The sequence below is a fragment of the Gorilla gorilla genome, chromosome 12 (genome assembly GCF_029281585.2).
Source record: "Gorilla gorilla gorilla isolate KB3781 chromosome 12, NHGRI_mGorGor1-v2.1_pri, whole genome shotgun sequence".
NCBI classification, from domain to species: domain Eukaryota; kingdom Metazoa; phylum Chordata; class Mammalia; order Primates; family Hominidae; genus Gorilla; species Gorilla gorilla.
In genome coordinates, this window is record NC_073236.2 from 100,084,041 (window position 1) to 100,098,353 (window position 14,313).

At 40.8% G+C, this 14,313-nt stretch overlaps 1 protein-coding gene across 3 annotated transcripts in view; it reads right to left on the reverse strand.

The window, feature by feature from the left end:
- Positions 1-4,977: 4,977 nt before the first annotated feature.
- The window catches only part of TMEM178A (transmembrane protein 178A), a 52,729-nt gene continuing 43,393 nt past the window's right edge, over positions 4,978-14,313 (reverse strand). For all 3 annotated transcript variants that reach the window (XM_063695930.1, XM_019021177.4, XM_004029127.5), the window contains one exon: positions 4,978-5,933. In XM_063695930.1, coding sequence (XP_063552000.1) covers positions 5,692-5,933 — 242 coding nt within the window. In that variant the 3' untranslated portion in view covers positions 4,978-5,691. The remainder of the gene's footprint in view (positions 5,934-14,313) is intronic.

Below are 14,313 nucleotides of genomic sequence, written 5' to 3' on the forward strand. Positions count from 1 at the left end.
CCAGATATTGAGGGAATTTACCTCTAAGGTCCTGATTTAGAACACTTCCTGATGAACTTGAGGGTACAGTTCATCCATCCTCACACCCACACTCAAGGCAGTGGCCTGGTCAGACTCTGGGCCAACCAGGATAAGCACTTCACTGGGACAATGGTCTGTTCATTAGGAACATCAGCCCTAAGATGTGGGAGTTTATTCTCAGAATTTCTTAGTGAGCTCCAAAAAAGGGAAATGCTTACCTGAAGCAGACCAATAGTCTATCTGCTGTGATTTAAACTGGGGTTGGCCAGTATGTGACATCTGCCTTTCCCATTCATTCACAAACACTACATCTTTCCCCCTTGTGCCTGGACTGAAATCTTCCCAGCCACCACTAATTGATCAAGTTCACACTTAAACTGAATACTATTTTCAGGTCTTAGATGCACAACTTCTGGAAAACAACTGGAAATCAGAGAGGAATCAGCTGGCAGCTGGGTCAGTTAGCAAGAAGGAGCATTTGGGCTGTTGATATTTTCTCAACTACAATTTTCAATTCCAGTCTCCATTAAATAAATGCTATCATGTATGATGCTGAGTTAACCATAAAACTTAGCAGTTTTTTCTTTTTCCCCTTTTTCCCAAATTATTGTATCTCCTTTTTGATACAAGAAGCAGTTTCCTTAGTAATTAACCTAACTCTACAAATTCTTTAGGTGTCATCCTTAACTTCCCTTGTTTCCCCACCTCCATGTAACTTACCAGCAAATCAATTCCATCTCTAAAATATGTCCACCTACTCCTGTGCATTTTCATCACCACCCTCCCCATCCAGGCACAATTTTGTCTCCTGGGTTCCTGTGCAACTTCCTCCTTCCTAACTGGGTTCTTCTCCTCTAGTGGTGCCTCTTTAAATCCATTCTCCATCTAGCAGCAGTGGCAACACTGATTTTTTTTTTTTTTTTTTTTTTTTTTGAGACTGGTCTCACTCTGTCACCCAGGCTGGAGTGCAGTGCAGTGGTGTGATAATAGCTCAATAGCTTCTAGACTCAAGCAATCCTCCTGCCCCAGCCTGCCGAGTAGCTAAGCCTACAGGCATGTACCACCACACTTGGCTAATTTTAAAAATGTTTTTATAGAGACAGGATCTATTTGCCCAGCCTAGTCTTGAACAGCTGGACTCAAGAGATCCTCCAGCCTCAGCCTTCCAAAACACCGGAATGACAGGTGTGATCCACCACACCTGGCCAACTGATAGTCCTAAAGTGGAAATCAGATCACATCATTATCCTTTTTTAGGCCGTTTGTTTTCAATTACCAGAGTAAAACCCAGACTCTTTACTGTGACCAGCAAGCCTCTGCCTACCTCGGCAACCTCACCTGCACCACTGTTCCCTTGTTCTTTCTGCTCTAGACCCGTGGTCCTGTCTCCTTCCTCTCTGCAAAACATTCACTTAGAGACCTAAGAGAAACCAAGCATAGCCAGACCTTATAGTAGCAGGCAGTATTTTATAGTGAATGCTGAAGGGGAGAAAAAAATTGGAAATAAAAACAGAAAAAAATGCTATCTTCTTTTATAGCCAGCCAATCTGTTTTCCTCTTACAGGGGCTCCAGACAGACATATTCTAATGTTTTAGGACAATTAGAAATCTTGCTTTGATGCCCGGCAAAACACAGGTTGCATATTAAGAGGAATATGTATTGCATAGCCAAGTTCCCAGTATGCAACTGGGTGCCCTGAGCATCTTCAAGCATTTGTGGTTGTCCTGCATGCAGCACAGAAAACTTCCTCTTCTTCCAGTCAAAGGGCAAGGCCCCAGAGAAATTCATATGCAATTTAAATGTGTTCTTCGTCAGGATAGCTATTTGCATTCAAAGGAAGTCATTTCTGAAGCATTCCTTTCAGAATTCCAATTAGAGATTTGAAACGCACACGCACATAAATGAGAACGCTTTAAATTGAGGTGTAGAACCATATTGAGGTTACTAACTTAATGTTTGAGCCATCAAATAAATGTTCCATAGTAGTTCATAACACATTTTAAGTTATGTCTAGGTTGGTTTGGGTTAATAGTCCCTTTAATTATTCTAATGAGGCTTCCTTGCTTGCCAAGCTATATTCTCTTTCCATTTAGCCTCATCACACGACTGTATATTTTTTATGGGCTCCCTAAAATTGGTGCTAAGGGAGTCAGCTCTGTCCAGGGAAGAAAAGAGTTTATCTATGACTCTGAATCCATGTATTGATTCCACAAAGATTTAAGAGCACCTACGGTCTACCAGGCACTGGGTGGGCTGAGCACCGGGACAAGGCACAGATTCCTCCTTGAAAGAGTCTACGATCTGGTTATGGGTTGCCAGGCAATTCGTGTGCAGAGCGTAACTGGTCAGGAAAGGATTTGAAGCAATGCAGCATGTTTGAGGAAGGTGTCCGGGAGTGTTGTGTAGAAGCTGAGACACAAGGAAAAGTCAGAATAAGCCAGGCAGAGGAGGGGGTGTCCCCAGCAGAGGAAAGAGCCTGAGCAAAGATCTGGAGTGGGTGGTTGCCTAGGCAGCGTGAGTATCCCACCTGCACCAGCCTCCATCAGGTGGTATATTTTGAGCTCGTGGGCCCCCATTCACCTGAGTCCCGGGTTCCCAGGTTTTTATTCCCTCTAGCTCACCTGTGGGGCACACTTTTGTCATTCTCAGACTTCAATTTCGAATAAGAAATCTTTAAGAGGCACCCCCCACCCAGCCCCTGCAAAAAGAGTTAGTATTTTTTTAACTTGCCAGGGCTAGATTCAAATAATGAGAATGTTGTGAAGTATGAAATGCACAGCCAATGGGAATGTAATTTAAAAGAAACTTATTTTAGTAACTGAATAACTTTAACCCTGGACTTACAAAACAATTTAGGGCCAAAAAGAGTAAGCTTAATTTTTTTTACTTGTCCTTCACTGCATTTTTCTAGAACATAAGCTTTACCAGGGCAAAAACCTTTGTCTGTTTTGCTTCATTAATGTTTCCCAAGTGCTAGAATGTGAGCACATAATAGCCATTCAGTAAATATTTGTTGACTATATAAGAAATGTTATGGGGGCTATTATATTCTATGGAGGTTTCCCATATCCTGGGAAATCTCGATTATCGAGGGTCCATGGTGGTCCTTGAAAGATGAGGGAGGCCTTCCCGAGAATGGACAACACTGGTTCTAATAGGGCAAATAAACCAAGCACAAGTCTGTTAAAAAGGGGGGTGTGTGGGACAGAGAGAACATAGAAAAAGGATTTCAATAAACTATTCTGTCCTGCACAGTACTGTGCAATCATTTCAATCATTCTTCATTCACAAGCCAGTTAAGAAAAAACTCGTAAGAGAAGCCCAAGGACTCAGGGCCAAATGCCCAGCACTGGCAACATTTGCCCACACTTGCGTGACAGTAAGTAGAAAGCGAGGAACCTTGGCCTGGCACGTTGGTTGCTTCGAGCTCACTTTGGCTGGAAGGCAGGGAGCCTCAGTCCTTGCCAGCACTCATTTGAATCCTAAGTGAACTCCCCTGGCTTCGAGGCAAATCTTTCTGGTGTGTGAACCCTTCAACCTCCTGCTACCGCGAGGCTTTCTTCCACTCTCACCTCAAACCCCTAGGAAACTTCTCTGAAACTTCAAAAGTTACTCACTCAGACACTGCTTTGTTGGTTGGAATATAAATGTCCAAGAGTCTTGACATCTTCTATGCGGATCTTTAAAGAAGACTTCAAAGAAAGAGCTCTCCTGCTTTGAAAATAATTGACCCTTTCTATACGTCTCTGATCTCATCCAGAGGGACCAGTATATTAAAAGGCCTGAGAGAGTGCCAGTGAATACACTCATGAGCCTGTGCTGTGCCTGGAGCCACAGAGCCAGAGCTGGTGTGGTCGCCGGCATCCTCCAACCCCTTTCGGCCCTTACATGACAATATGTGGACACCGTCACTTGGAAATCAGACTCTATTCTTTGGGAGTAGATGATCATTTTCCTTTTATGAGGACTAAATCAGTTTTTATAAAGAAGAAAGAAAAGAATCTTTTATGAAATCAAAATCTGAAACAGCATCTTCTGGAATGGCGTCTTCTATTTTACAAGCCGTCTTTATCCTACACTGTGTGTAGAATCGGGAACAAGGGTTGGAGTTAAAAGGAAAAGCTTAGAAGTCGGCGAGTGCCCCACCCTCCACTGAAAGATAAGCAACCACAACGGAAGAATTTTAACTGTTGTCCCAAACCCACACAGAAAAAAAGGATTGAGAAAAAAAAATGAAGCAAATGTTTTGAGTCTGATCCTCAGCTTATGAGTAACATAAAATAACAGCACTTACCTCATAGAGCTTTGGAGAGGATTAAGTGAAATAACACCACAGCCCAGTTACTGGCACATAGTAAGTGCTAAATAAGTGAGTTCGCTTTGTTAGTAGCTAAGGAGACAACCACGGTTCTGGCCCAAATGAGTGGCTCTCAGTCGCAGCTGTGTATCAGAATCATCTGGGATGTTTTTACAAAAATGCTCAAGCCTAGGCCCAGCTGTGGATATTCTGAGTTAATTGGTCTGGGGTGAGGCCCTGTTTAGGTACAGCTGAAGACTTCACCAGGTGACTCTGAGCAGCCAAGGTTGAAAATCGCTGCTTTAGGAGGTCCAAGAACAAAAACAGAGACCATGTATCCTTATGACTGGATACATACCAGGCAGATGGTAAACAGGGGAGGAAGAGGAAGAAAGAGGGGAAAAAGAGAGAAAAAGAGAACGAGAAGGAGAAGAAAATTTTAAATAGTATAGGAAGGTTTAAAAACAAGTTTGAAAATGACATCTTTTGTCAATAGCAAGTGTGTGGTTGCTACAAAAGATAATAATGCCCAACCTAATTGAAATGAAGCAATTATTAAGTCTTAATAAGAGTCTTATTAAAACAACAGTTTTCATCTGTCCTTATGGCTAGGGAGACCTGTTGACACAGCTAAAAGACATAGGAAAACACACCCAGATTAACAAGGGGGCAGTCATTTAATGCAGAAATCCAGTTAACATAAAGAGACAGAGGATGAACAACAGGTCTTCGAACAATACTGCATAGTGTCACGAGTTAGCTCTTAAGCACGTTTGATCTGTTTATCTTATGATTTCAATTCCAGTACAGACACGGAGAAGAGACTTAAAAAAAAAAAAAAACAGTAAGGCAACAGAAGAAGAATCTTCCTGTGACAAGGAACGTCCACAAATAATGCACAAATATTTGGTGCTGACACAATAAGACACCATCAGGACAAGTTCTGAAGATGCTGCATTAAAATTTAACAAGCATGATACAATGACAAGAAAATTATACTTGCTTTGTTACGAATCCTTTTGCAAGTAGAAATGACTCTCAGGTAATTGTTACATACAAACTTTCTGAAATAAATGGAAATCATACTAATTTTTCCATTGCAGTTTCTTCTTTCTCTACACCTAGATATGTCCCATGGCACTGCTCCCTATTCTCACAGTCAACGCATAAATAGTCATTAAAGCACTTGAATCCACAGTAGTCTTGTCCTTAGAAAGGTTGGGAGGTTTTGCATGATTTTCTATCAGTAATCCAGAAAGGGCTGGCAGGCAACAGGTTGGAATGTAAAAGACCGCTTTGTGCTTGGAATCCTGAACTCCGCGCTGTTCCCCTCAGGAGTCGCTCGCACTGTGGACAGGCCCAGTGAGGACAGTCATACCGTGGAGTCTCTGCCAGACTTTAGCTGTGCAATCTTGGTCCGGCTAATAAACGGATAAGCGATGCAGAGACCTCCAGCTGCCACAATAAAGCCTAAACTGCACCAGGCGCAAAAGATGGACCAGCTGTAACCATGTTCCACATCAGCAGGCAGGCTATAAATTAGCTTTGGGAGCCGGTTCAAATCATACGAGATACTGGCGGCATAAGTACAGAGGGAAATGGTGCAAAATATCCCTATAAATAATACAAAGAGAACAGAATGATTAGTTACAGTTTGCCTGTTACAAGACAAATGCCAGACAGGCCTTTATGAAAATCAGATCAACCATTGAGGCAGTCACTCCAAATTCACAAATGATCCATAATTATTTTACTTGAATTAATTCATTTGACAAACATTGGCAAAACTTCTGTGTGCCAGACCCTACACTAGGGAATGGAGACGCAGGAGTGAAAAAGACAGGAAGATTCTGATAACCTGAATTATTCAGAATTATCTAATTCAAATGGTTATATATATTGGAATTCTTTTTTTATTCTTAAAAACAATAAAAGTTCTATTTTTAAGAGAAAAACTTCTATAATCACTCAAATCAAGCACAAAATAGTTTTCATTTTCCTTCGCTCTCCACCTAATTTCATACAGTTATTCTGTTGTAATCATTATACAACATCTGCTTTCTTTTTCAATTAACATTATCATAAATATTTATCATGTTGCCTTAAATAATATTTTAGATGAAGTCATACAAGTAGCTAAATCTTTTTTGTTAAGGCACAGTCTTACATATACCAGGGCCTCAACAAATGGTTTTTTTCAATGAATGAATGCTTTTAAATAGTATACATTAAGTCCAACAATATGGAATTGATGTAAAATAGCTGAGCAAGGAGATCATCCATTTCAACCATTCAAAATGGAGGCAATTGGAGTGACATAAGGAACATGGACAGACCCAAAACTTTGCTTTTTAGACCAATCCATGTGTGTGTAATTTTCCTTCTGCAACACTAAAATCAGGACTGATTTTAAAAATGCTCCGTAAGCCCCAAACACAGGATTTTTAGTACTCAGTTCATGTGGATATAGGTGCTTCTATTCCACCACAATGGACCCTCAAGATGCTCCTTTTGGATAGGCAGAGGATCAGAATGTGGTGAGTAATAAAAACAGAAACTGGCACCCAATCAAGTATCAGAATGTCCAGTTCTGTTCTGAATCCTACACATCTCTTCTTCATAGTCTGGTTTATCCCTGTGTACAACAGAGATAACATTTATTGACTGGAAAATTCCTTTGGCATCCTTAGGGATACATGTAGCATCTCCACTGGAAACAGAGACACAGATTTTGAAACTGAAAAGAGAGAGCTAAAAGTAGCAGATTACCTCTCCAACCCATTCAAAGCTCCCCGCCCCCTACCCACCACACTTTTTTAACCTATAGCTTTGGAGATTAGAAACGCTAGCAGAAAAACAAATTCAAGGCAGGCAGCAATTTGGAGGAAATAAAGACCACCTTAATGCCATCTTTAAAATGTTAGAATTCTGCCTCCATTCAAATCATGTAAGAGCACGCTGCCTGAATCCGCTTCCAAATGTGCACTTAGACAATAAATGTTCTAAATTAAAAGGACACTTGATCTGAGATAATTTGATATTTCCTACTCTTTGCTTAATTCTGCATTTAAACTCTAAAGTGATTCTGTTTTACTAAAAAGGATAAAATCTTTTCTTCTGACTTCTTGCTCCAATTTATTACAGCAAACATATCACTTTGAGTTCTCAAAGAGAAAAATCAAGATGGAAATAATTCTCTCATAAAGTAATGGGCCATTCAAAAAAGAATACTCCACTTTTCTCAAACCTTGTGAAAAGCAAATGTTCTTAGATCTACACAAATGTTTTCACTGGCACCAAAACAAAGGCAGTTTTTATATATAACAAAGCCCTTTTAATAAATGCTGGTAATAGAACAATAGGCAGTTAGAAAAAATAATCTTTGGAGCATCAACAAGTAAAATAGAATAATAGAACAATGACCTCTTCACAGGAAAAACAACTTTATTCTGCATTTAGCTGTTTGCACATAGCTGAATGCCTAAAAGCAAGCATTTTTACAAGTAACATTGTTTTAATGACCTATGAAAGCTTGAGTTCAAACCTAGACTTTTAAGCATCCTTTGATGTCCAAGTGCATCGGGTTGGGATGTGAGAAATTAGTATTCTAGTTTCCAGTTCTACTAAACACTGTGCAAACTTGAAATTACCTAACCTCTCTGAGCCTTGGTTTCTTCATCTAGGGAAAAAAAGAGTGGGAAACTTGATTACTGAAGTCCCTAAGAGTGTCAAATTTCTGTGATTCTGTTATTCCGAAATGAAACATGAAACAAGAACATTTATTAAAACTTCCTAGTGAATCTAGTACTCAGCTTATGCAATTAAATGAAAATGGAATGTCCTATGTATCTATCTTTCTGTATATACTCCCTCTGATTTTACACTTAACATTTCTTTTATTAGCTCCTCTCCCCTGCCAACCCCATAAAATTGCTTTTGATGACATGAATTCTATCATTAAACCACCGGTTCATACTGAATAGAAAAGAATTACAAGAAACAATCTAATCTGGGGGTTTAACCAAAATGATTTCTCTCTGCTCTCAGTGTCATGGATGGTTGTGCTTTTCCTGGGGAATTGATTTGTGCTTACCTCATGGACACTGTGAATGATGTCATTAACAGAATTTTTCTTTATCCAAGTTGCCAGAGCACTGAAGCTCCCTAAAGCTAAATCTGTAGCCCACCATGAGCAAAAGTATGGGATTTCATGGCATGCTTTTGGCTTCTAATCTCACTCTTGGATCCATCTTGCCTCGGAAACCTGATTGTCCCTTTGTCTTACTTTATTTATTTGTATTAATTTAAGTGGCATCTCTATGCCAGTTAAGTTTTTTTTTGGAACAGGGCACGCATCAAACTTTGATGCAGACTTGTTTTATTTCTTGTTGCCTTTATTCATTCAGCTGAGCGTGGTGGAGAGAAGGCCTATCAGCCCAAAAATATGTCCCCTCTCTCCATCCCCCTTCCCACAAATGCCCCTATAGCTTGCCCTTCTGTAACATCTCTTCTCCTTCCAAAGTGCTCCCGAAGTTGTTCTTAGTAAGTAAGAGGAAAGCAGGGCAGGAAAGAATGACAAGAAAACCACATCTAGGAGCTCTTCATTTTCAGACCCTCGCATTTCTAAGAATGTTTGCACATGCATAGCTGCCACCACTATGATTTGTGAGATGGGCAGGAATGTGTGATGATTACAAGGAAATGTACTAAGAGGAGAGAAGCATTGTTTCCAACTTTTCCAACAAGCTTTTGTAAAAGAAGCCTAACCCATTCAAGATATTTTAAAAAAACAAAACAAAAAATCCTAAATTCAAAGGCATCAAGAAAAAGAGTTGTTTGAAATGATGAAAGCATTCTTACTGTAGCTGGATTAATAGTTTTAGGTCAATGTTGAGAGTGTGGAATTCTATTTCAGATTCCACATACATGTCTTATAGGACTCATATGTGTGAGTTTGCCAGAGCTGCCAAAACAAAGTACCACAGACTGGGTGGCTTAAACAACAGAAATTTGTTTTCTCACAATTGTAGAGGCTACAGTCTAAGATCAAGGTGTCAGCGGGCTTGGCTTTTTAAACTGAGGACCCTCTCCTTGGCTTGTTAATGGCCATCTTCTCCCTGTGTCTTCACATAGTCTCTCCTCTGTCACCATGACCAAATCTCCTTATAAGGACACCAGTCATATTTAGTTAGGGCCCATCCATATCACCTCATTTTAACTTAATTTTCTCTTTAAAGACCCTATTTCCAAATACTGTCATGTTCTGAGGTAGGGGACAAAGACATCAATAAGTGTATTTGAGGGGACACAACTCAGCCCATAACATTCCACACACGTGTGTGTATGTGTGTGTTTGTACTCATGCATGAAATATATTTTTAGCTTTTTTATAGGTTGTAGCAAGATTGTGCTATTCTAAGTGTTACTCAATAAGTTATTCAGCAATTATTTATCGAGTATCTACCACGTCCCAAGCCTAGTTCTGGTATATTAGAGATAGTTTAGTTTCATGAGCTCTTCTTGGTCACAACTGGACTCAGTTCAACATTGATGTGGTCAGAACTTCAAGCATTCTCTCCACTCTACTTTCCTCTGTACATCTCAGGAAAAGGTCATAGGGATCTCTTAGACATCCCGTAAGTTCTGCATGGAGTCCAACAGAGCTGAGCACATGGAGTGAAGAAAACCTGAACGAAACTGAATTCTGCAATACATTGAGTTCTACCAACTTAAGAGTTGGTTCATCACAAATTACCCCAAGTAGGGATTACCTATGTAGCAAGTTATTTCTGATAATGCTGCATTTTCATTGGCAGCAATCTAATTAATGCAAGGTATGCAAAAGGAGTATGGAAGGATTAATAAGGTATCACCTCTGCATTCAGAAAGTTCAAAATCTAATGGTCCTTCCTGAAGATCCATGGGGAGAAAGGTGGCCTCTCCTCCATTCTTCTCTGAGGCTTTCCCTTCCTTTCCACTTCTCCCCTGCCTAGCTGATACTCTTCAGCCAGCTAGTGTCCCCCAGAGAGAGAGAGAGAGGTTCCTGAGTCCTGAGCTCAGTCCTTACTACTGCTGGCAGCATCTTCAAAAAAGTGAATAAATTACTTCTTTCCTGACAAGCCCTGCATGCAACTACTTTTCTTATAAAATATTAAAAGGTTTTCTGCCAATATTCCTAATTAGAAGATACCACGATATCACAGAATTATAGGGCTAGAAGGGATATTTTCACATCAGGACAGAAGTAAATTTATGCTATCATCCTTGCAGTCATCAACCTAATTTCCTACCCTAAAATCTTCATGGTGCCGGCTGGTAAGACGTAATTAGGGTAACGGGGCCCACTCTTTTGACCACCGTTTTTTAATGTGCTTAAAAGACTGAAGGGAGTGGAAGTTGCTTCACCCTGTTTAGCCTGCTTGATAAATAATGTAACTACAACACCCAAAGGCATAAACATTGATTTTTTTCCCGTGCTCCTTCAAAAGATGGCCTGCCCATCGTTCTGATCTCTTTGGTCTTCCTTCAAATGCCTCATGCTAGTTTGCACACAGATTACTCAAAAAGCCATTCCTATATTGTCCTAACTGACTGGCAGAACTAACAGAGAGAAACAAACTCTTACACACACACACACACACACACACAATGCAATTCCTAAATCCCAAAAGCATCCAATCATTTTCTGAAAGATTGAAGCAATCTCTGTAGTGGCAAATCCTGCCCTGGTCTGACACAGGCTATTCTAGTTTTTATTGATCCCATTTAGTGTGAATATTCATATGTTTAGCTACAGGAATATTAATGTATTTGATTTCAAGATGCCACCCCAGACCTTGCAGAGGGTGTTAAATAACACAGGATATATGCACCGTGTTACTCTTCTAAAATAAAATTTTTAAAATCCTGAATTACAAAACACACCTGGCCCCCAAGGTTATAGAAAAAGTATCATGGACCTGTAGTTTCATGTCATAATCAATGGATAATCTAGATAATTCAATACACCTACCATGGTTGAGTCTTTTTTAAAAAAAAATTTGGATTCATTGAAACAAAAGAATGAATAACCAGTGTGGGTGGGTGTTAACTGTCCCTGGAGCTCTGCTAGGGCTGCCTGGACTCTGTCTTCTCTGTCTCTGCTGTCAGGAAGGGATTGTCTCATGCTGTGTGTGATCTTCCAGTTGGCCACTCAAGGCACAGCCTGTGAAGGTGAATGAATTTGGTGAGCAGTGAGACCCCCACCAAGGGAGGCCCAAGCTTTATCCAATTTTTAAGACTCCTGGTGAATTAAAAAATACTAAAAATCCTACAACAGAGACCTTAAACGGTGTTTTAAAATGTTTGCACTGAATAACCTTTTAAAAGATTTATAACTTAAATTATAATAAGTATATATTATACCCATCTAATAGAATGCATCACTTAATAATGTAGGTGGAAATATTCATTCACAGTACACTGAAAGCAGCATAGTCTAGTAATGGGCAGAAGCTTAAAGCTGGAAGACAAGAGTCTTATTCCCTCAATCACCTGTGTATGCTTCTGTGCCTGTGTGTGTGTAACCTCAGAGGGTGTGACATCCAAAGTCTAAATTCAAGGCCAGTGGGAGATGTGCAGGCTGCCCCTGGCTCTCTGGGAGGGCCCTTGCATGGCCCTAGGGAAGAGGAAAGGGGGTGAGACCTGGGTCCAGATGTGCATCGACAGTCAGCAGGGCTGCTGTGTCACATGTGGTAATCAAGACCTGTCTGTGTGCAATCAATAAGGCAGAAGGAGAAATATCGTTTCAGAGTTTCCATTTTAACCACCCAACCTGTCACATGGTTGATGTTCTTCATTTGAAGGTTTAGCTAATAAGTTCAGGCACAGAATGAAGATGGCAGAGCATTAGAAGGGGCTAAGTTTAGCATCAAAAATCTGTGGGAAGGATGCTGACTTGAGTGGCTAAAGACATTCTGCTTAATTAAAATCGATTCTTTTAACCCTTTTTTTGCTCTCATCTCCTACTGCATGTGAACATTCTACAGCTAATTTATCTCATGCAATAGATTGACATGGTTGTCTCAGTGTTTGCAAAGGAAATTTCAAGGCATTATTTGTAGTAACAAAAACAAAACAAACCCCCCTAAATCCCACAGCAACAGAACAGGTGAATCCAGCATAGCATATCCACTCCATGCTCCTCCTCTCCCCTCTTCCATCCCCTCCCCTTTCTTCTCCTTCCTTTTCCTTTCTTGTTTTTTTACAGTGAAGCAAATACATGGCAAGATTTGGTCCAAAATAAAGGAAATATTGAAAAAAGGTTGTTTTGTTTTCAGGTGATGAAGTCTGTAAGTGGATTCCCCCTTAATTTCAATAACGTTGTTTGGGCAACCAAAACAAAACAACAGAACAATGTTAGGTTGTATCTGTTAGTCCTTCAGAACTGGTCATCAAACTTCAAGTCTATTGTTTGGGTTTTTGTTGGTGGTGGTGGTGGTTTCTGTTGTGGCTATTGCTTTGCATATTTTGATGTTGCCTAACAATTACATAGGAGCTTCCCGTGCTCGATCCTGAGGACCCCTGAGCTCCTCTGGTCCAGAGGTACAATCCACGCATGGATCCAAAATAAGGGCTGAGAACAGGGAGAGGTGGAGCTGGCCCAGGAAACTACTGCCTCTCCTCTGCGCCCACCTGCCATTGAACCCTCAACTTCCTTTCATTTAAAACCAGACTGGCCCCTCAGTCTCCCAAGGAGCACTCAGTAGGCTTTCATGGTCTTGTACTTTATTTTAGTTCTAACAATTGTTTCATTTGCTAAGAGCATAATAAACTATTCAGGCAGTACATATATTTAAAGTATCCTTTAAAAACTCCTCGTACTGAGGCTTTTGTCCACTCCAGAGCATCCCCCATTTTCCTGACAAGGGGAGTGTTATGGGGCCTTTCCAGGGTTGGGAGGCAACACATCTGTACCTCTTTGATATTTATGGAGACAACAGTCAGAGAAATGGGGGCTTAAATAAAGGGAGAGAAGAAAACGGGGGAGATTTTTAAATAACCATTAAGCTCCAGCAGAGGTGTAAAGGAATCCTCTGTGCAGTGCAGTCCTCTCTGATCCTTTGCTGCCCTCGTCTGCTTTACTCTGTAATTTGGATTTTAAATGCATCGCTTGGGCAGGAACCCAGTGGCTGGTCTTGAGGGTCCAAATCCTCCTCTAAAACCTCAGAAACTAACATTTTAGCCTCCCTGTGCTACAGTCCTGGTGGCCACTGTGTATTCACCAAAATCTAGAAAACCTAAATTGGTTTTCTGCTCAGAACGAGGCAGGATCCATGTGACTTCTGAATGTTCCAGGATGCTGGTGATGATGCCCCACATTCCAGATCACTGCCAATTGCAGCACCATTTCGTGGAGTGGGATAGCGGTGAGTGGGAGTTAGAAGGAAGGATCCCTGCCTGTGATGTGGGTTCCTTAAGGCTGCAGGTGGTTGAACATGCCAGAGGGCAAAGTACCCCCTACCTGTCAACGCTCAGAGACAGTCAGCAAACAGTGTCAGCCCCGGTGGGGTGTGGCTGCCTCCTGTTAAAGCAGGCTTAATTAAGTGACCCATTACAGTGAGAAGTGCTAGAAAATCTAGGCATAGTCACTTGAATAACAGAATTCCAAGCAAGTGGAAATAAGCCTATTTAAAATGGCTATCTATCTAGGGGAATATTAGTTCTGTTGCTGAGTATACTGTGTGAAACTGTTAATGCCCAGTTAATGTGGCATTCACTAATCATTAATACATGAGTTTTCTGTGAAGGAGGAGAAGAAAGGAAAGATTTCTTCCCCGAAGCTACCTTCGGTCAGTGTTAGCCATCAACTCAGCACCTGGCACCTTTTTAGACAAAACTACCCTTTAGCTGTCAGTCAAAAAAATCCTAGCCCTGTCTCCACACCCCCGTCTTTCTAATCCCTTCTTTAAAAATCAAGTCACTCCTTTGCTTCAAACCTTCTAGTGGCGTCTGT